The sequence below is a fragment of the Perissodus microlepis genome, chromosome 10 (assembly GCF_051167445.1).
Source record: "Perissodus microlepis isolate ML-2025 ecotype Zambia chromosome 10, ASM5116744v1, whole genome shotgun sequence".
In the NCBI taxonomy this organism is placed as follows: domain Eukaryota; kingdom Metazoa; phylum Chordata; class Actinopteri; order Cichliformes; family Cichlidae; genus Perissodus; species Perissodus microlepis.
In genome coordinates, this window is record NC_140470.1 from 1,202,191 (window position 1) to 1,223,712 (window position 21,522).

The 21,522-nt window shown below is 45.6% G+C and overlaps 1 protein-coding gene across 2 annotated transcripts in view; it reads left to right on the forward strand.

Moving 5' to 3' along the window:
- Nucleotides 1-16,237, forward strand: part of spns2 (SPNS lysolipid transporter 2, sphingosine-1-phosphate) — a 61,514-nt gene extending 45,277 nt beyond the window's left edge. Inside the window, exons 8-13 of one of the 2 annotated variants that reach the window (XM_084941408.1) lie at nt 87-276; nt 2,146-2,211; nt 2,668-2,766; nt 5,742-5,905; nt 7,935-7,981; nt 13,470-16,237. In XM_084941408.1, the coding sequence (XP_084797534.1) occupies nt 87-276; nt 2,146-2,211; nt 2,668-2,766; nt 5,742-5,905; nt 7,935-7,977 (562 nt within the window). In that variant the 3' untranslated portion in view covers nt 7,978-7,981; nt 13,470-16,237. The remainder of the gene's footprint in view (nt 1-86; nt 277-2,145; nt 2,212-2,667; nt 2,767-5,741; nt 5,906-7,934; nt 7,982-13,469) is intronic. The other variant, XM_084941407.1, reaches the window with a different exon arrangement.
- The last annotated feature ends 5,285 nt before the right edge of the window (nt 16,238-21,522 follow it).

Below are 21,522 nucleotides of genomic sequence, written 5' to 3' on the forward strand. Positions count from 1 at the left end.
TTATAGTGCGCCATTCTTCTGCGACCTTGATCGCAGTGTTTCACGCTTTAAAACCTGCTCGTCTAAATCTGCGTTATTTCCCACAGCATGGTGTTCGGGGCCATCACATGTGTGACGGGGCTGTTAGGCGTGGTCATCGGGGCTCTCACCACACGCCTGTGTCGCCAGAAGACAGAACGAGCCGACCCTCTGGTGTGCGCCGTCAGCATGCTGGGCTCGGCCATCTTCATCTGCCTCATCTTCGTGGTGGCCAAGAAGAGCATCATTGGAGCTTACGTAAGGCTCGTTCCCTGGAGCTGTCGCACAGACTGTGTTGTGCCTGCAGTGGATCAAGTTTAAGTAAAGCAAGAGCTGTGCCAGCTTTGGGGATGTTGAAAAAACATTCTTCATTTTCAAGGATGAGGCGATATTAGCGCGTCAGTTATGATTCGTTCTAGAAGCTGACAGTCAAATGAGACAGAGAAGCTGTCGGGGTGGGAGCAGAGCAGTGAATGGGTGTAGCTGGTCATACTGATCGTAATAACAGGTGAGCCTGATCGGGCCTCCACACTTACTAATCGTAGGCAAACAGCATGCAGCCGGTGGACCTAATTACCTTGTGAAGCAGGAAAGGCTGTTTTTGAAACAATGTCGGACTTATCAAGCACAGATTTCTCGCTCTTATCAGTGACAAAGGAATAGGAAGGGACTCTCAACAAATTGGCCTGCAGTGGCAGAAACGTGTCAAAACGTTCCCATGCGTGTAAGGAAACTTAACAAACAGGCTTCCATATCCTAAAAAATGTGACCTCGGCTTTCCCTGGAAAGTCCGGCTTCGTATTGGATTTTACAACTGTGAGCATTTTTTTTAAACCGAGTGACGATTCGAGTGACACGTTTGATCCTGGTATGAGGAACAAATCCCTCTGAGCTTCTGTCAGGAAGAAGAAATCAAACATGCACAGCTCCCCACTGTCGACGAGCAAGCAACCAAAAGCTGATTTATTTAAGCAACAATATGTTAAGTCACTGGCAGCTTATGATTTGAATAAAAACATAAGAGTAATTTATATGAATTAAGTGAGTAGCCCACAGGTAGCACACCAAACAAAGTAGGTCCCAGGTGACAGATAATTACTGATGCGAATAATGATTTCGATGTAATGAAGTAAGATGTATTTGAACTTCTTCCAGGTCAAAGGCGCACATTTATCAGGTGTCAGGCAGCAGCATGACTCAGCCAATTAGAGTCGAGGAGCAGAAGTTTCCATATTAATTACACCATTACAGATCTGTCCAACTCAATTTTATACAGTTGCTCTATTACAGAAACAGGCTTTAGCTTTGCTAATGGACTCAAGTGACGCCTGGTATCGCTCCGAGTGTCAGTCGCGGATGGTAACAGTGCAGGTTGCTCTGGCGAACGCTGTGTCTCGGGTCCAACAACAGAGGTTTGGGTTTTTTACCAGGCAACAAAGATAGCAGTCCTCACTACGAGGTCATAATTTCAAACACATGATGTCACTGCTTTTAGCCAGCTTCAGTCTACTGTACATTATTAAATCATCTTACAGTACAGCAGCGCGTGTAAGTGATCAGCTCAAGTTTCATGGCAAAGCGCTGACAGATGTGTCACATTATAAGGCGTGACACGGCTGCGGCGGGCGGCGCTGCTCTGTCGAGGCCGTCTGACCTCTCGCAGCTGTTGTCTCGTCAGCGCACGGCCGTGCGTCTCTCTTCTAAGAGGCGACGTGTCGGTCACGGTGTCCGGTTGGCAGCTTTCAGAGCGGACCTGTCTGCTGTCAGCCTCCCTCTGTGATCTCTCTGTACTGTAGGTCTGAAACAGCAGCACAAGTTTTATTCCCCGGCAGCAAACACACATCAGCCGGCTGTGAGGAGCCGTGTTGGACCCTCGGTGCTGTTCACCGGCAGCCCGTGTGTTCCTGTCTTATTTCAAGTTTTCTCCTCCACCCGTATAGTTGTGGTTTTCCACACTGAGCTTCAACAACAATTCCTATCATCCGGTGCTGCTCTTCAGCTCGTGGGCTACACGCTCGGCTTAGGCCTGCGTGTCCACAAATAATAACATGGTTTTTAAACCACCACAGCCAAAGCATTTCTCTGCTGTGTTCCCACACAGAGTTAACGATCTCTTTCTTTCTTTAGGTTTGTATCTTTATTGGAGAGACGCTGCTTTTCCTCAACTGGGCCATAACAGCAGACATCTTAATGGTAAGTATTGAGAAACCAGTACTTCTCCTCTGGGTCACTGGAAATTCCAGCGACAAACTTTACCAATGGGGTCGTCAGATTAGATGCAGGTTTGGAAATGTGCGAGCGGCGGACAGTTCGGGCGGGGCTGATAATTGCTGCCTCGACTGAGGCTGAGTCATTCCCCGCTGGTGAAAACAAACACAGGGGAGGTTTTTCTCTGATGTATGTTTTAGTATCTAAAAGTTCAAATCAGCCAAATGAAATTGGATTTCCGCTGAGCTGGGTGAGCGAGGCAGCGCCTGGATTTGGGTTTGTGGTGACTGTGTGGAGACGCACCACTGTGGACAACTTTTACTGAGACTGGCAGGTGTGCCTGGGCTGTCCTCGTGACTGCAGCAGTTATTTAAACTGTTTTCCAGTTACTTTGTGCAATCTGCTGCGTTTTTCAGCCTTTGTTTCTTTATGTTTTTGCAGTTTGTTGTTATACCCACGCGGAGAGCAACAGCTGTCGCGTTCCAGAGCTTCACCTCTCATCTCCTGGGTGATGCAGGAAGTCCGTACCTGATAGGCCTGGTAAGACCCTCCCAACACAACACTGTGTGATGATCTGGGTGTGAAGAGGGAATGTGTTTAAGGTTTAACCAGTGTTGTGAGTCTAGACAGTACTGCTGCAACACAAACGATGTTCAGCTCTCGCTTTAAGTAGGACAGCGCAAAGTGGAGCTTTTAGCTCACGTCTCAGGAGACCTGTGAACAGAGCTGTGATTTCACCGCTGCTCTTCAGGCTGTCAGTGGCTTTCTCTAGTAAACCTCGTGGCTCCCAGAAGGGGCCTCTGTTACTGTATTCAACTGGTCAGGACACAAAAATGGCTCTTACCGCCACGCTGGGCCTCTCAAGGTCACAAGCAGCCCCCTGCCCCACATCCCACCCTTCAAACTGCAAGTATACAACCAAAGAACAGCATTTAGGGGCCCGAGTGAAAGTGCTGCTTGCTATTCAGTCAAGTGTGAAACAGGATTCACCTCAGACTGTCGAGTGAAATTCTTCACATTTCAGCCTGAGATTAAACGATGTTAAATAGTAACTCACAGAGGCGCACGGTGTGTACACGAAGCGTGAACAACAGTGATGGCCATAGAGCGTGTCACAATCTATGCACACACTTGACTTTATCATAACCGCCTTTGTGTTGTATTGTTGTGCCCTGGCTCACAGCCGGGCTTAGCTACATTAACAAAAGCAGTGGAAGTGTTTGATTGGTGAATCAAACTGGCCTGACAGGCTCACGCAGACGCAGGTGTCTGCAGAGCTGCAGGGAGAAGACCGCAGTGCTTTCTTCCTTAAATGAAAATGTTGAAATAGTGTCTAAGCCAGTGTAACAAAAGAAGCAGAAGATGATTTACAACGACTGATCAAAGCCAGTCTTTAAAAAAATACACATCCTGTGGTGATTCAGGTTCAGGGGCTGGCACTGCATTGTGCCTGCACATTCAATAGATCAATTATATTGTACAGATGCCACAGAGAGATTTTCCTTTGATAACTGAATGACTCGTTCTCAATCACCTTGATTCTACTCATTTGAAGGCTCCATCGGTGCTCCAATAGTCTAACCACAGAAAGGATTTGTCTCTGCTTGAAATCATTGTGCTTTATGTTGGATAAATAAAACAGGTGGAGTCTCACTGGTATAATAAAACTTCTCAGTTTTTTTTCCTGAATTTTACCAAGTAAAACAGAAAATTAACCAGCAGATTAAATATTAATTGAAATAACAGATTATTTAGACAGGACCATAGCAGCACGGCTTTGTTGTCTACTTAAACATGCGGACAGCCGACATGAAACTGAGTAGGTGAGAAACAGCATGAGAAGAGGAGCTGGGGTGGAGGCGGGTTGCAAAGCTGCTTGCAGCCGCACAGAAGGTGTCCCGAGGTTAAAACAGCAGGAAGGAATTGGCGTTTATGAGCAGACATCTGGATATCTGAAAGAATATCAGCTGAGCTGTCATGTGATGTGTGCTGGCATTGAGGTCATCAACCTTATATCGCCTTATATGCCTTTTATATAGTCCGATATAAGATTATTACTTAGCGGTTGTTGCCCATGCCCCAAATGTCGGGAAACACACACAGCTCAGTATTTAAGGCACTAAAGCCTGCATCCAGGCTTCAGGGGTCACAGTTCACCTCTGGGTGACACAGCCAGCCGCCGGCGGTTTCTCAGACCTCCACAAACCCAGGACCGCAGCATAGACTGCTCCGAGTGCGTCAGCTCTGTTGTTGTGCAGTGGTTAGACACACGAGTGCCATGGCCCTGTCGCAGCACAGGCTGAGTGCAGGCAGATACGCAGTCGCCCGTGCACACTGTCACAAATACTGTGAATGAGCAAAGTGGAGAGTCACAAGAAAAACAGACCAGTGGTTATTGCTTAGCAACCACAGGAGAAAGTGAGCAAGTGAGTCGTCTCGGTTCACAATTAGGTTTTGACGTGTGACACGGAGATCATGCACAACAAACCACTGCGGTTTCCAGTACGCCTGCTCCACATGGCAGCGCCTGCAGATATCGGTGCCCGCATGCCGCACAGATACCACTTCCTGTCGTGTAAAAAAACAAAGATTCCTCTCTATCAGCGCGTACACCAAAACGAATCCCCCGAGAAGGACATGATGGACTCCACCTATACTGTAAAGTAGGACACAGCCAGAGGCAGAGTGGGTGGCAGGGGGATGCCGGTGACAATCTCTCAGCAATCTTCCAAGAAATGCTTCCTGGCTCAGTAATTAGACATGCGGCTGTTCTCCGCGTATTTTTAGTCAAGCTGCACTCTGCAAGTTGCAGACAATTGACTGTACCTGATGAAATGGCCTCTGCACCAGCCTCACACACACACACACACACACACACACACACACACACACACACACACACGGCTGCTGGACCTATGAGAGATTTGGTAATTTTCTGTAATGGCTCCTTATTAAGCATGCACGTGGCTGCACATAGGAGCACATACTGCGCGCGTGCAGTCCTCCTGTCAGCATTTCTCAAGCTCTCCCTGCAGAAGACCTGGCTTTTGCTGACATAACAAGAAATGCCTGTGCTTTAGTGACCTATTGTTGCCCACGGATTCGACAGCCCACAGTCTGCTGAAAGCTAGCAGCAGCAGCCTCCTCTCCGTCACGACTGTCAGAGCAGCGATCTCTGGGAGGCAGAGATGGTCACTTCACTCCCACCGCTCTCCAGCTGTTGTTTTTCTCGACACTGCGCACGACAGAGTGAATGCTGGTGTTGCTGAAGATGAAGATGAGCTATTAGCTGTGAAATCCTGCCTATTTTAGGACAAAAACAAGGCGTCTTACATCATGTGTCGGTTTTGCAGTGATGAAATATGCAGAACTCACGCTGTGAGGGCGTGAGCAGCTTGTAGTGTGTCAGAGCATTAGGAGATATATAAAGATAAGGTTTTGAATGAGTACAATCTTTCCTTTTGTTGTGTTTGTGGTCATGTGTCATTGTGTATGTGCGTCTGGCCTGATTGCAGATCTCGGACGCCCTTCAGCAGAAGTACACTACATCAGCACTGTGGCGGTTCCTGAGTTTGGGCTATGCCCTCATGCTTTGTCCCTTCATCATCGTCCTGGGGGGCATGTTTTTCCTGGCCACCGCGCTCTATTTCCTGGATGACAAAGATAAAGCCGAGGCCCAGTAAGTGACTCGGACTGTTTTTGAATAACTCATCATTATTTCATGTATTATTGAGTCATTCATTCTTTAAATATTTCATACTTACTCGACGTGTCCTCTGCCTTTCTGAGTAAGACCTCCACAAGTTCAAAACAAATCATCTTAGTTGCGAGAAGTTGAGGAGGTGTCAGCAATCCTTGTATTATTTATTGTCAGCAGAGTGCAGAAACATTGGGTTGAGATTTTTTATTTACGCTTGAGTTTGAGGCAAGCCAGGGACACGGCGCCCGAGCGATGCCAAGAGTGGTGCCAACCCGGAGGACCCAGAAAGGCCCCGAGCCAGCAGAAAGTCCCAGTCAGCTAAAAATGCTCCAGAGCTGTTGTAGCCATCACTTTGTTCTCACTAAGACTTTTACCAGCCTATCCTACTCATATGTTCATATTTTCCCTCCTTCAAACACACGAGCAGGTCATAGCCTTAAAAGGCAAAAACACACTCGTCCTTCTTCGGGCTTCTTATTTCCTCCTGACTACTTTTTTCCTGTTTTTTTTTTACTCCCCTGGTGCCAGCGTTCTAAGAAATGACTTCCTTCCTGCTGAAGATGACGGGCGTTTTTAGACAGGATGGCAGTCTGATGTCTGAAGTCTGTCTTCGCCCGATCGACTTAGTCACTCGTTGTTTCCAGTGTTTTCCAAACCCCGTTCGAGCTTTTTTTGTCCAGCTTGGTCAAAATAATCACCAGAGGAGTGTTTTAGTGTCGTTGCCATATTTGTAGTCCAAGCTTTCCTCTGTGAAATGTTAATATACGGTTTTAAAGAGCTCTTTTTAAAAACATACATCACTGCTGTGGCTACGAAGCCACGCTGCGCTTCTGGTGGGTTTACTCGAAGAAAAAAGAAAGTCACACTCTTGCCATTGTGCCAGTTATAGATACGAGGCTGTGGCCAAACATGCAACCGCATTATTGCAGATTGCATAGCAGATGGCAAATGTTCACTCAAACTATGTCCAACCACAAGCCCTTAACTTTCACGTGACACTGTTTAGGTCTAATGTTGCAGCATGTGCAGAGCTACACACTACACAGACTGGAGGGTCGTCATCGTGTCCTCATACAAATACTTCACATGGTGAATGGAAGTTAGCATTGAGGTCACTTGGATTCAACGCCAGTACAGCTTTAAGTCTCCCTGCATAAAAGACTAAAAGAAAAAATGTTTAATCAGTATGTAATAAATCCTTATGCTGCAGTAATACGTGTGAGTATACAGACGTTACACAGACACTGTGGTAGGAAGAACACCATCCACACCCACAGCGTGCTCCTGTGGAAAGCTGAAGCATAAATAAATGACTGTGAATCCACTCGATACAACAGCAAACGCAGCGTTCATACCTGCGCACTACACAACAGATTAGTGCTAAATATCCCATCAGACTGAAACAGCAGCAGCTCTTATGTAACAAACAGCGAACGGCACCTCGGGGACCGAGAAAGCTCACAACACGCACAACTTTGTCGAACGAGGGTTGTTCCACAACTCGGCTATTTATAGATCCCATTCACACTATAAAGCCCCAATTTATACACAGCGCTCTGCACCCCCCGTCCTCCTCCTCTGAGTGTGTCCTCAGACACTCTGAGCTATTTATAAAAAGCTGAACAAGTAACTCGGGAGAGTGCGGCTGTCTAATTTCTGCCTTAAACATTGCTTTATTATTTCTAGGTTGTTAGCTTTTTTTGGCTGCAGAGTTGCCATTAATAGCTCCAGTTCATTGCACACACACACACCCTTCTCGCACACATTTATCCCGTCCACATTTACACTCGCTGATGTGTGACAGCAGATCTGTCTCAGCCGCCATGACTGTGAGCTTTGATCAAGCGTAGGTTCCAGCAGGCAGGCGGTACGCTGCAGCTCGGTGAGAACAGGATGTGGACATGATGGAAGTTAGGATGAAAACGTGAAGAAAAACTGAGGATTCATAAACATACAGTGAATTGTGTGGTTTTTTAGCGAGATGCTAAAATGATTCTTCTTTCTTCAGGTGTAACCAGGCAACACAGCCCCCGTCTTCAGTCAAGGTATGACCAGGTAAATTGCCTTTTATCCTAAAGACACTTTCAGCAGTAGTAGTAGTGACAGTCTCAGCTCACTGACTTTTACAGAGCTCCCATCTCAGTACCTGGCAGCGCTTTTCATTGGGAGACACCTAAAAACAAGGATGAATGATACGTTAACCTGAGGCCACGCAGAGCTTTACAGCAGGTGATAAACACGAATCCATTCGGCGTCTACTCGGGCGTTCAGGCGTTCTTTGAATTGTGGTTATTCGACCAACTACTTGGCATCTTATCAGGACCTGAGGTGCCTTTCCTATTTCCTGCCTTTATCACTCTCTCACACATGGTGCAAAACCTCCCTAATTATTAACTCAGCAGAAAAGCACACAATAACTGGCAGCAAACCAGCAGACTCTGCACAATGGGGGGGGGGCACAAGAATAAACTTTGACTCCCTGATTAGGAAGACAAGAAAATCTGCCGTGACTTATTTGTAAAGGTTATCATGTACAGCTGAAAGGCCGGGCTTTTACTCTGTTCTTTGGAGCCCTGGCTGGGTTTAATTGACCTCTAAATATTTATCAAACTGGTTTATGTACACAAAACGGAAAAAAACTGCCAATTGATGCTTGTAATTTTGGGTTTTTTTCACTACCCGCCATTAATAATCTGTCTGTGTGAGCCAAGGTCCCGTCTGCTGGTGTAACCAGGATAGACAAACGAGAAAACAAAGGGGCGTTGGAGTTTTGACCGGATGGACAGAGTTCAGGTCAGGAAACAGTGTGATCATCGGCCAAAGTTGCAGCTGCCTGTAGTATTTGAGAGCAACGGTCGATTAGATGGAAAATTTGTCTGAGAGTGCGACTTCACACAGACGGTAGAAAGAATGATCTGCCTGAGAAAACCTGATTATCTGTATGCATGTAGGAAAAGTTGTCCTCTGCTCATCCTGCACATTTTACGAAATAAACATAGAAATTAAAATTCAAAGATTACAACCGACGAGACGCTACGCTGCTGGTGGCACCGCTCAGTTCAGGTTTGCTCGTATAACACCAAGTCAGAAAAGTGTAAAAGCCTCCTTTGACGACAACAGAAACTGTGCAAACAACAGTGTAAATATTCGCCTTGAGAATAAGAATGTTTTCAACAGTTAACACTGAAAGCTGCACCACCGTATGGCATAGCATCACTCACAGCAACCAAATGTTTACTGTGATGGATTACCTATTACAGGTGAGAGCTTGGCAAGTAGATTTGCATGGAGCACTGATGGATGGGAGGCAACGGCTGCCTTGAAGGCAGAAAATCAATCTCAAAATTTGCAGAATGCTTCAGAATATATTCTGCAGAAACATAGGGGCATAAAATTTGTATTTAATGGGCTGCAAAATATCGAAACACAGTGCTGTCCTGTACGTCCTGCAGTGTCATTCCCATTGGCAGGGTGAGATTAGCGTGCATAGCTAATGACAGGTGACACAAAGGCTCCGCCGCCGCCGCCGTGCATATTGTGTTTCAGTGCTCTCGGCCTGAGGGCCTCATCACTTCTCTGTCACACGCAGCAGCCAAAGCATTTCGTTCCTGCTGTCAAACGGTGCTAATTATAGAGAACAGTGATTACAGCTGCATGAGGTCAGAGTTGAGTCTGCCTGTGACATTTCTGCAGTACAACCACATCGTTCCAAGTAATTGATTATCAACAGATTTGATGCGGAGGGTAATCCAGTCAATGGCAGGTAGCATTTCCTCCCTTGGGTCTGATTCAAGATCAATACAGAAAACAGATTACCTGCTCAGCGATGACACGTGTTCACGCTCACTTTGACCGCTGTGTACAGCCGACAAATAGAAACAGGCCGTCAAATAGAAACAGGCCGACAAATAGAAACAGGCCGACAAATAGAAACAGGCCGAAAAAAGAAACAGGCCGTCAAATAGAAACAGGCCGTCAAATAGAAACAGGCCGACAAATAGAAACAGGCCGTCAAATAGAAACAGGCCGACAAACAGAAACAGGCCGTCAAACAGAAACAGGCCGACAAATAGAAACAGGCCGACAAATAGAAACAGGCCGTCAAATAGAAACAGGCCGACAAATAGAAACAGGCCGACAAATAGAAACAGGCCGAAAAAAGAAACAGGCCGTCAAATAGAAACAGGCCGTCAAATAGAAACAGGCCGTCAAACAGGAACAGGCCGTCAAATAGAAACAGGCCGACAAATAGAAACAGGCCGTCAAATAGAAACAGGCCGACAAACAGAAACAGGCCGTCAAATAGAAACAGGCCGACAAATAGAAACAGGCCGTCAAATAGAAACAGGCCGACAAATAGAAACAGGCCGAAAAACAGAAACAGGCCGTCAAACAGGAACAGGCCGACAAATAGAAACAGGCCGACAAACAGAAACAGGCCGTCAAATAGAAACAGGCCGTCAAACAGGAACAGGCCGTCAAACAGAAACAGGTCGTCAAATAGAAACAGGCCGACAAACAGAAACAGGCCGTCAAACAGGAACAGGCCGACAAATAGAAACAGGCCGTCAAATAGAAACAGGCCGACAAACAGGAACAGGCCGACAAACAGAAACAGGCCGACAAATAGAAACAGGCCGTCAAACAGGAACAGGCCGTCAAACAGGAACAGGCCGACAAATAGAAACAGGCCGTCAAACAGGAACAGGCCGTCAAACAGGAACAGGCCGACAAACAGGAACAGGCTGACAAATAGAAGCAGGCCGTCAAATAGGAACAGGCCGACAAACAGGAACAGGCTGACAAATAGAAGCAGGCCGTCAAATAGGAACAGGCCGTCAAACAGGAACAGGCCGTCAAACAGGAACAGGCCGTCAAATAGAAACAGGCCGTCAAATAGGAACAGGCCAACAAACAGGAACAGGCTGACAAATAGAAGCAGGCCGACAAATAGGAACAGGCCGTCAAACAGGAACAGGCCGACAAACAGGAACAGGCCGACAAACAGAAACAGGCCGACAAATAGAAACAGGCCGACAAACAGAAACAGGCCGACAAACAGAAACAGGCCGACAAATAGAAACAGGCCGTCAAACAGGAACAGGCCGTCAAACAGGAACAGGCCGACAAACAGGAACAGGCCGACAAATAGAAACAGGCCGACAAATAGAAACAGGCCGTCAAACAGGAACAGGCCGTCAAACAGGAACAGGCCGACAAACAGGAACAGGCCGACAAACAGGAACAGGCCAACAAATAGAAACAGGCCGTCAAACAGGAACAGGCCGTCAAACAGGAACAGGCCGTCAAACAGGAACAGGCCAACAAATAGAAACAGGCCGTCAAATAGGAACAGGCCGACAAACAGGAACAGGCTGACAAATAGAAGCAGGCCGTCAAATAGGAACAGGCCGACAAACAGGAACAGGCTGACAAATAGAAGCAGGCCGTCAAACAGGAACAGGCCGTCAAACAGGAACAGGCCGTCAAATAGAAACAGGCCGTCAAATAGGAACAGGCCGACAAACAGGAACAGGCCGACAAATAGAAGCAGGCCGTCAAATAGGAACAGGCCGTCAAACAGGAACAGGCGGACAAATAGAAGCAGGCCGTCAAATAGAAGCAGGCCGTCAAATAGAAACAGGCCGACAAATAGAAACAGGCCGACAAATAGGAAATTATGAAGCGCTGGAAAAGTTTAGGGAGAATATTTTAATTTGAAAAAGTGTCTGAATCCATCAAGAAGTGGAAGCTAGTGTGAGGAGAGAAAAGACACTTCTGCTGAATAAATGAGGATGAAGGGAGGCAGTAATCGCTTAAGCTGTTATACATCGCGAGCTATTAATCTCCGGCGGAGCAATCCCAGACGGAGATGAGATACACCGAGATCCAATTAACTTCATTTGCAAGAGGAACTGGCCTCTGCTGACCAGGTTCCCTCCACCCCGCCGCACAATACCTCGAGGACGTCCCCGAGCCGGGGGCCGTCAAAAGATCGGCGTGAGATCTGACGGCGGACCTTCACGCTCATTTATTCAGTAACTGCAATCCCGGAAATTTAAATCATGAGGCAAAACTCTGACTTAATCACTGCTGTCCAAACTTTAACTGTTACAACTGTTTATACAGCTGCAGGCACAAACTTTCCTTCTTCCCCCTCTTATCATTCAACAAAGGCTCAGAGTCCTCAGTCAGCAGAGCTCGCTGGGGTCACCGTGCAGCAACCGCAGACCGCACACACACACACATGCATATGCACACACACACACATGCATATGCACACACACACACATGCATATGCACACACACACACATGCATATGCACACACACGGGAAGTATAGAGGCAGGCTGTGGTGGGACTCGTATAGCTTTTATTGCATTGCTCCTGTTTCATGACATTGTGAATGCCGTGTTTTCTTTATTGTATCTTTGGCCTTCAGTCTGGTTTCGTCGCTCCTCCACCACATCTGCAGCCGACATGTTTTTGCTTCCAAAAACTGCTGCATGTTGGTTTGATTAGTCTTTGTTTGCTTGCCAAATCACTCGGTCCTCCACTTTGCTGCAGAAGCCAGCACAGTAATTGTAAAGCTGCGAGGAGGCAGGCCAGTCCCACAAATATCAAAGCATTCACAACTCTAATTATCTCTCCATCACACTAGCGTTTGGGTATTTTAATTTCAAGTCTGTCTCATAAACAATTCAGAGTTTACAGCAACAACTGGAACTAATAACGGAGAAAAATGCTTCATCCCAGAGAGGACTGGATCTGCATATGCAAACCAAAAATCCCTTAATCCTCTTGTTTATGCTAATTACCCCGGCTGCTCTCAGTGTGTGTGTCTACATGTGCACTATATACACCTGTGTGTGTTTCACTGAGAGACGCTCAGAAACTCACTCTGCTGAGCTCTCTCGCAATAATCCCATTGTAGCAGCAGCATTAGCACGTGCACTGGAGCGTCCAGGGCAACGTAAATGACCACAACAAACAACGGGACACTCTGCCATCCCTCACTCATCCAATCTGAAGGGATCACAAGTGTGGCACCGTGAAAGCTTAAAGGTCTAATCTCCAGCTGGTGTGAAGTCCCCCCTCTGGTGCCACGCCTTCTCCATTAGCTTTGTTTGTGTTTGTATCAGCAGCTAGAAGTTAGATTGGCTTGTCACACCGGCCTCTTCGTTCAATCACTTCATCATTTAATCGCCTCGTGTTATGACCGTGTTTTACCCTCAACAAACCCTTCCCTCATTAATCTTTGCGTATGCCGATGGCATGTTTGCCATAGAAACCGAGGCACCATCAACATCGAATATACGGCTCCATCTGGAGAAGCAGCGGTTGCTGTGGCTTATAGCTTGCAGACTGGGGAGGATCTGCGTTAGACAAAGCGTAAAGCGCTGGCATATTTAGGTCATAGGCTGGTCCTGGTGTGAAGGGTCGTACCAGATGGCCCGGGAGCTTTCGACCTCAGCGTTAATTACAGGAGAATTCCCCGTGGTGCGGCCAGGCTCTAACTGCACCTTTTTCTCTCTTCCTCTCAGGTGACGAGCAAATGAGGAGCTACCTGAATGCACAACCAAACCTGACAAAGGATGACTAGACGGCGATAAAAGAAAGGCTTCTTTATGCTCCCAGTCATCCTCCCCCAAGATCATCATCATCATCCTCCTCCTCCTCTTGGCTCCTGCTGCTCTCTGTTTTTTTACAGTCTCGCTGAGGTGACTCGGAACTGGAAAGAGGGAGCGTCTTGCCCCTCCTTCTAAACCACAGCCCGGTGAGAAGGTGCTCAACCCACCCTCCACTTGGATCGTGTCCTCCTCGCCTCTGTGAGGATCCTCTGAACTTTTGAAGGATAAGGTGCAGGCCAAGTCCGCCGTAAGCCCTCCTGATGCTAAACTACTGAATGCTGACCACGAACCTGCCCTGTCTGTCTGCCTGTCTGTCTCTTATCGGCTGTCGATCTGCAACAAGTGCCATAGCATCATTACATTCCTTCGGATTTGCACTGACCGCCAACAGCCCTCGTGAATTCATCACTAGCTATGTTTACATGCATTCGACTAAGCCACGCATGCTCTGCTGAAGCTAAAGCAGCTGCAGGAAAACGCAGCAGCGGTGCAGGCGTTGTTTATCTCTTTAAACAAGTGACTGATGTCGCATTACTCATCACAGTCTCACCGCAGTAACAGCAAATTCAGTGTTTACACCATAAATCCAGTATTTTCACAGTGAAAGTTTTGCCATGCATGTAAACAAGCTAGAGCCAAAAATGTGTTGCTTTGGGAAAGGTCAGTGAACGAGCCTTAAAGTCGGAGCTTTCACACCTGCAGATGTTTCTTTGAGCCCCGTCTGCGTTTCCACTTGGATGAGAACTCGTTATGTTCGGATTGTTTGTCTGTCGTCTTCTGTTTATGTCGGATTTGAAGCTGGAGGTTACTGCCTATGATTGTTTCCTAACCGTGATGATGCAGTCTGGGCAATTTAAAGTGGACACTGGATATGTATAGTTTATATAATTTATATTTATAATTTATTCTATTCATGCTTTTTCCAAAAGTCAATGTCATGCTAGTCTTTTGACTGTGTGTTTATGTACACGAGAAGCAATACTAAGAACATTTAGAAGAAACCAACCTTTTTGTTTCACACTGCCTTATCAGTGAGCTCTGTTTCCCTTTAAAGAGGTCGCTCTCTGATGGTTGGTTTTGAATTTCTGGACACACCACCCACCCACACAGGGACCGAGTCGCTCTTAACGGTGGATCGCAGTCCAATCATCAGCGGTTACAATAACAGGCATTGTGAAAAGAGGCCCTTCCCCTCCAATTGCAGATATCCCGTTGCATGATTAGAAGAAAGGATCTTTGGAAAGAGCTGGAGATGCAGCCATCAGTTTATTAGCGAGGGGAATCAAAATCCCAGACAGGAACAGGAAACGCGAGCTCGTATCGTTGCAAACTGATGAATGAGGAATCCCCCTAAAGAGCTTTATTTCTGCCTGCCGTTTCCATGGGTACACATCTCTCGCAAAGAAAGCAAAACAACAATTGTCAGTGAGGGAAGCTATAGCATGTAGCTTGTACATAACACAAGCTATGGTGAAGGGTGAAAGTGATTATTGTGAAACCTCAGAGCCACTAATGGAATCCCAGCTTTTAAGGGGGAAAGATGCACTTTGCAGACCTGGAAGGAACCACAGAAGGCAGAGGATGCACTGACCTTAGCTGAGGAACAAAAGGAGACTCCGAGGTTGTTCTTGTAGCATTGATGTGTGAGCATGACTCACTGGCTGTGTGGGGGTGCTGTGTGGGCTGTGTCCTTGCTGCCAGATCATTAGCTTTAGCTTCTTCCTCCAACTGCGTGGAGCTCTCTGAATGTGATTCTGTCCCACCCGATGTGTTTACACCACCTTCATCTTCTTAACGAACTAAGCTTCTTACCTTCCATTTATTGATCTTCTTTTCCTTTGTAATGTTATCAGAGGACTTTTTGAATACCTACAGTAGAGATATATATATATATAAAGCTATATCATGCAGCGATTTTAATATATTGTAAATGATGGCTTGGATGCAATGTATTTATTTGTTTGTTACATATTGAAGAATATTCTATAAAGGGAAATTTAAGGCTGCAGTATAATAGACTGAGCCATGTGTCACTGGGTTGGAAACCTTTTCCTGTCATACTGAAACAACACACGCCCCTTTTGCATTAGCTGGATTACGATTGGACATCTCCCACGTGTAGACACAGAAATAAATGCAATGGGTTGTTTTTAAGACACATTAGTCTCATTGTAAGGATGCAATTTATATTAAGCTCATTTATGTGTTTTTATTTTTAGATTCAAAACCATTTTTGCACATTTAATGATCAGGGATTTGTTTGAGCCACAGCCTCGCACCATCGACGGCCCGGCCTCTCGCCGCTGGCGCGTCGTCATCTGTCATCAGTAGGAACTTCCGCTCTGATCAGACGAGCCACGGACCGAGTTTCACGTTGCCAAAATTCAGTTGATTTAGCACCAGTCCGTCCTTTTATCTGTCGTAAATGTATGTTAACAATCACTGAAGTGATGTCTCGAGGAAATGCTTCTTGTCATACAAGAGTCTGTATAAATAAACTCATGTTGAGCAGAAGAGAGAAAAAAACAAAAAACAGAAGTTATTTTTATTTTTAGAGGACGTCAGTACACGTGTCCGAGAAGTTAAAGGGTATTCTTTCAGAACTGGAATGTGATGCTCCCGTGGGTGGATTGATGGAAAAATGTACAGGTCTGTAAATCAAATAAACCTATTCACACACACGTCTCTGCGTCTCTGTGTGTCTGTAACGCCACGGCCAAGCGAGTGTGTTCACGGCGTTTGCTTCGTCTCGCTGTGTGAATCTGAGGACAGCTCGCACTGCAGCAGCGCCTCGACTGATATTTAGAGGCTGCGCGTAAACTAGAGCAAGAACTAGAGCATGAATCTGTGTGTGTTTAAATAGTGCTTTAATGTTCAGTGCAAAGATGAGTTCTGGCTGGAGTTGCAGATATTAATCTGTAACGCAGTTTGTTTGTAACTTTAATGCAAGGATTCAAATATTTTAGGAGGAAAAATCTTTATTAAAAAGTGCCCGACAAGTGAGTGTTTAGTTATTAAGGCTTCAGTTTTGTGCTGCTTGGCAAAATGTTAATCGATAGTGTTGGTATCACAGAAATGGAGGAAACCCTGTGAGACTCGCTGTCAATCTGTTTAACCTGCAGAATGCGCGCTGACGTGTCTGTGTGTTTGCTCATCACTTGCTCATTTCCATGTGTGTCGTATTTGTGGGGAGAGGCTGCTGGAGCACAGACACCAGACTTTAACTGCATTCTGCTGCAATAAATCAACCTGACAGACGGACCCGGGGCTTACAGTTGTACACAAACTCAATGCCAAAGAAATTGTGAGGAATGTAAATTTAAAGAAAAGTGTGCAATGATTTGAAAATCTCTCAAACCCGGATTTTATCCCCAGTAGATCCCACAAACCACGTCAAAGGTTTGAATTGAGAAAATCAACATTTTAAGAAAGAAGATCATTTTGAATTTGAAAGTTGGTCCGGGGAGATGTTTACTGCTGCGTAGCTGTGTGAGGAGACCAGCTGCAGGGCTTCAAGGACAGTAATGCTGATTCCTCCACGGTGATGTGGGATTAAAGATGCTCAACCAGGTCTCCTCTCTGGGTTAGCAGGCAGGTCAGCACCACGCTGTTGTGTTAGATGCAAATTTCAGTTTAACGTTGTCTTGCTGAAATATGCAAAACCATCCTTCAAAAATAAAGCGTGTAGATGGGAGCACATGTTGCTCTAAAACCTGCCTGTACCTTTGAACTGTGTTTGCAGACAGTGACTTCCAGAAGTGCTTCTGAGCCCATGCAGTGATTTGCAGGACCGAATCATGACTGTTTTACAGAATCACGTTCAGCCTAATCGGCAGACTGATGAACCTCTGCCCATCGTCACTTCTGAGAAACTCTTTTGGTTTCCTGCTTTTGTTCCTCCTTCCCAAGTTGCTAACATCAAAATCAGCTGTTACGTTACAGAAAAGGGTTCATTCTCTCAGATCAGACGTTTAACACGTTTGCTACTCTCATTAAAGTCTTCAAGTCATCACATTCTGTTTTTATTCACATTTCGCTTCTAAAATCAAAACTATTGTATGAGCATAGTCCTTTGATTCTTGTTGCTGCTTTTAAAATGGTTTGTGAACCATCTCTGCTTGTAAATGAATCCACTTACTGTGCTATAGACCCATCATTAGCCCGCCTGCTACATCATTCAGCAGCAGCAGTATTTTGTAAACCTTATAATAAAATGTCACCTGCCTTTGTTCAACTCCGCTGCAGGATGAGTCAGATCGAAGGCATTTAAACGATTTTATTTTGAAATAAACCTACATCCTATCTAGTTCCACACGCCTCATCTTTGCAGCGGCTTACAAAGACTTGATTTTCATCACAGCGAGAGAAGGCAGGAGCTGATCCATGAATGAACCACTGTATTGTTCAGGTGCAGTGAGGCAGGGCCCTGTAAGACTGTTTCCAAAGTAATTTTGCACCCCCGAGATTGGTTTACAGACACGCTGACACATCACAGGTCTCCATCCGTGCTGTGGATTCTGTAGAAAAGAGATATACATATATTTAACTTCCCGGGAAGTGAGGACACCTTCACCAAAAGGTCATCTCTGCACAGATGCTTATTAGAAAGGGCAGCTTCCTCACATGACTGCTAATGGCGCCAGTGGACTGGTCTATGACAAGGCTGTACAAGCACAAGGAGTAAGTGCACGCTGCTTTTGTGACAACAGAAGACTTGAGACGTTGTCTGGGAGGCCTTTAATTAGGCTAAACCACAGTTTGAGCAGGACCTCACTATCTGATTTGACATCAGGAGTCCGAGCGAGCTCCAAGTGGAGATTTAGTGTTTAGTTGGCGAACGACCCAAAGAAACCAACACCCTTTCCCACAGTCAGACAAATATGTACCCCAAAGTCCGATGTTCCAATCTCAAAGTCAACACACCTAGTCATGTACAGCAGGCAGGAAACACAGGGGCGTAGACAGGAAAAGGGGAACCATTCTAGCAGCGCTGGAATTTCCATCTGCACTTTGCCCACTTACACTCACAGAGGACGACACACGGGGGACGTTTAGGCTCACAAACAGCCTCCAAACTGCCAGCACATCCATTTCATACAAATACAGAAAGATCATCAGAATAAGTTCACTGCTGTAGAAATACATAAAAAGCATGTTTGTCATTCTGTTTGTTTCTTTGCTGGTTTTCTGTGAAGCACAAACCTCACAGAGCTTTGATCTCCAAACTTTAAATTAGTCTTTGCAGTCGAACGCTGTAAGAAACATCATATTATTTTAGAGTATTGATGAATGCCAACAAGTTGAAAACACAAAGAGCTTTCAATAAAGACCTGAAATAGTTTCTGTAAATGAAATCTAAGACACGGCGGCACGGCGGCACCACGGCGGCGTGGGTTCTCCCCGGGTCCTCCGCCTTCCTCCCACAAAGACACCAGTTCGTGGCTTTAGGTTCATTGGAAACTCTAAATTGCCCACAGGTTTGAATGTGAGCGTGAATGGTTGTCTGTGTCTGTGTGACACCCCTGTGACAGACTGGCGCCCTGTCCAGGCTGGACCCCGCCTCTCGCCCTCAGACAGCTGCGATAGGCTCCGGCCCCCCGCGACCCTGACAAGGATAAGTGGAAGAGAACGGATGGATGGAAAAAGCAGAATCTTGGCAGTCACTCGAATCAGGACACGATAGGTTTGCTGTGGGGACAATCACTATCATATTTGATTCATCTTAGACTCTGAATGTTGAATATGACGACTCATTCTGCAAGATGTGGCCTTTCTGACATCGAATGCCAAAAATGTCCTTTCTTAACTGGAATAAGGAACAGCCGACAAAAATAACAGATGTTACTACATGTGAAGCAAAGTGTGTGTTTTCCACAAAAAGGTCGACTGCATAGAGCAGTCAGATCTGATGATTAAGACTAAAATAAAGCTTAGAACAAAAAAAGGAAAGAAAGCAGATCTTTCATCTGAAATGGAGTCGAGAGTTTTTATCAGAATACGTAAACCACAGCTGTTTACAGTCTATCACCTCTGTGAATCTCTCACTTCCCTCTGCCGACCACCCGCCGTCCTGACCCGGCTCACGCTGCGGAGGCACAGTCACCTTCATCCAAACACGATGACATCGTCATTTTTAAAGTCATCCTGGATGTATCTGCGAGGCTGTCAAAGACAACATGTTTGCTTTTGAGCACTTAATTCGACTCTGCTCATCAGTTCACATATTACATATTCCTCATTTTACATTTCTGTGTGTCGCAGATGCTTTTTCTAACAACATTACAGAACAGGAGGAGCTGAGAGTACAAAAGGATTAAAAACTACAAATAACTCTGTGATGTTTGAGCAACTGAGGGGAAACAGGCAAAAACAGCTGACTGCTTCATCACAAGTTCACTTAAGGCAGAGAGCTGTTCACGTTTTCATCCGCTGTCGTTGTAAAGGCTCCGTGTGACTAACAGAAGAAGAAATAAATGCAGTGTATTTATATGACAGTCATATCCAATATCATCATGCTTTTCTGCTAATATGACACAGGACACAGAGATGGAGGGTTTTTAAACTCTTTGTGCCAGAAATACACCGACTGCTCTGTAAATGACACGTCAGTGTTGTCATTTTGAAACCCTAAACTCCATTTGCTTTAGTTTCTGACACTTTGATCCAGTTTGCTGAACAAAGGCAGTGATGAGCTTAATATTCCCTCCACAACTTTAAAAGGAGTAAACGAGCAGTGTTTTACAGGAGCATTGTTACAGCCCTGTTTAAATGAGATAACACACAACCAGGTTTGTTAATCTATTAACAAATATGTGTTTGTTTAATAATTATGTAAGGATTTCCATTCTGCACTGTGCTTGCAGTGGGAAGCTGTTATTGTGCGGTGTGATGAATGATTCATTTGGTGTTTGGTCGACTTTGTTTCCTTTGAGACTGAGAACATTTCTGATCACGTTAAAGGAGCAGATGCTTCTCTCAGGTCCTCATCATCAGGTCTTCCTGTTCTTTCAAATTATGACTCTCAGATACTGTTTACCTGCAGAAGAAGAGCCCTCCATTTCTTCTGTATCCTCTCTGTAGTTTCCTACATTTTTATGAATACACTGCACACGATGCTTAAATGCCCGACTCTCAGCTTGCACCAACAAGAATCACACTGTTGGTGCAAAAACACTGTTTTCATTCCTGCCAAACTATCTTTGACATTCTTCACAGAAAGAAACAGGAACAAATGATGTGTTTTTGCAACAGGCTGCCCAAAGCCCCATTTTTAAATTGGCTAAAATAAGCTGTATGAACATGTTATTAGTTCAATTCAATTTTATTTGAAAGGCGCTTTATTATTAGAATTCATCCCGTCTCCAACAAATCCCATAAAAGTCCAACCAACAGCCTGGAGTTAATCCTGGCTCTGTGTCTGAGGTTGTGTTTAAGGATGTTTTGACCTGACCTGCAGAACTATCACCTACTACTGGCTGACGTGTAGCTGCTACCTACAGACCCACACAGTCACATTTTATAAGATATTTTTGAACAGATGTGCAAGAATCGATCTTTGAGGTAAAGCATACAGCAAAATTAAATGATCGAAGTTAAACATGGAAGTGTGGTTTATTGTTTAACACACAACACGTGTGAAATTATTATTTGCTAACTTTTAAGACCTGCACATTGGTTGCCTGGCTTGAGCGATGCTCTTCCTCTCCTCTACTTTGGACTTCATGGATGTTTTTAGCCCCGTGGAGCCGGCTGACCTTCAGCTGTCAGAGTCTGCATTAATGCATATCTCTGCATGTGTTATTATGCGATTGAAGAAGCTGACACATGTTCGAGGGAAAACACGAGGTGCCCTCCTGCCCTCATGGAATGAATAAGAGATGTCGGTGGGCTCAGCAATGTCAGTGAAGGAGTAAATGATTCAGGAACACGTGTCAAGAACATGGCAGGAAGAGGCCATGCTTGCTGT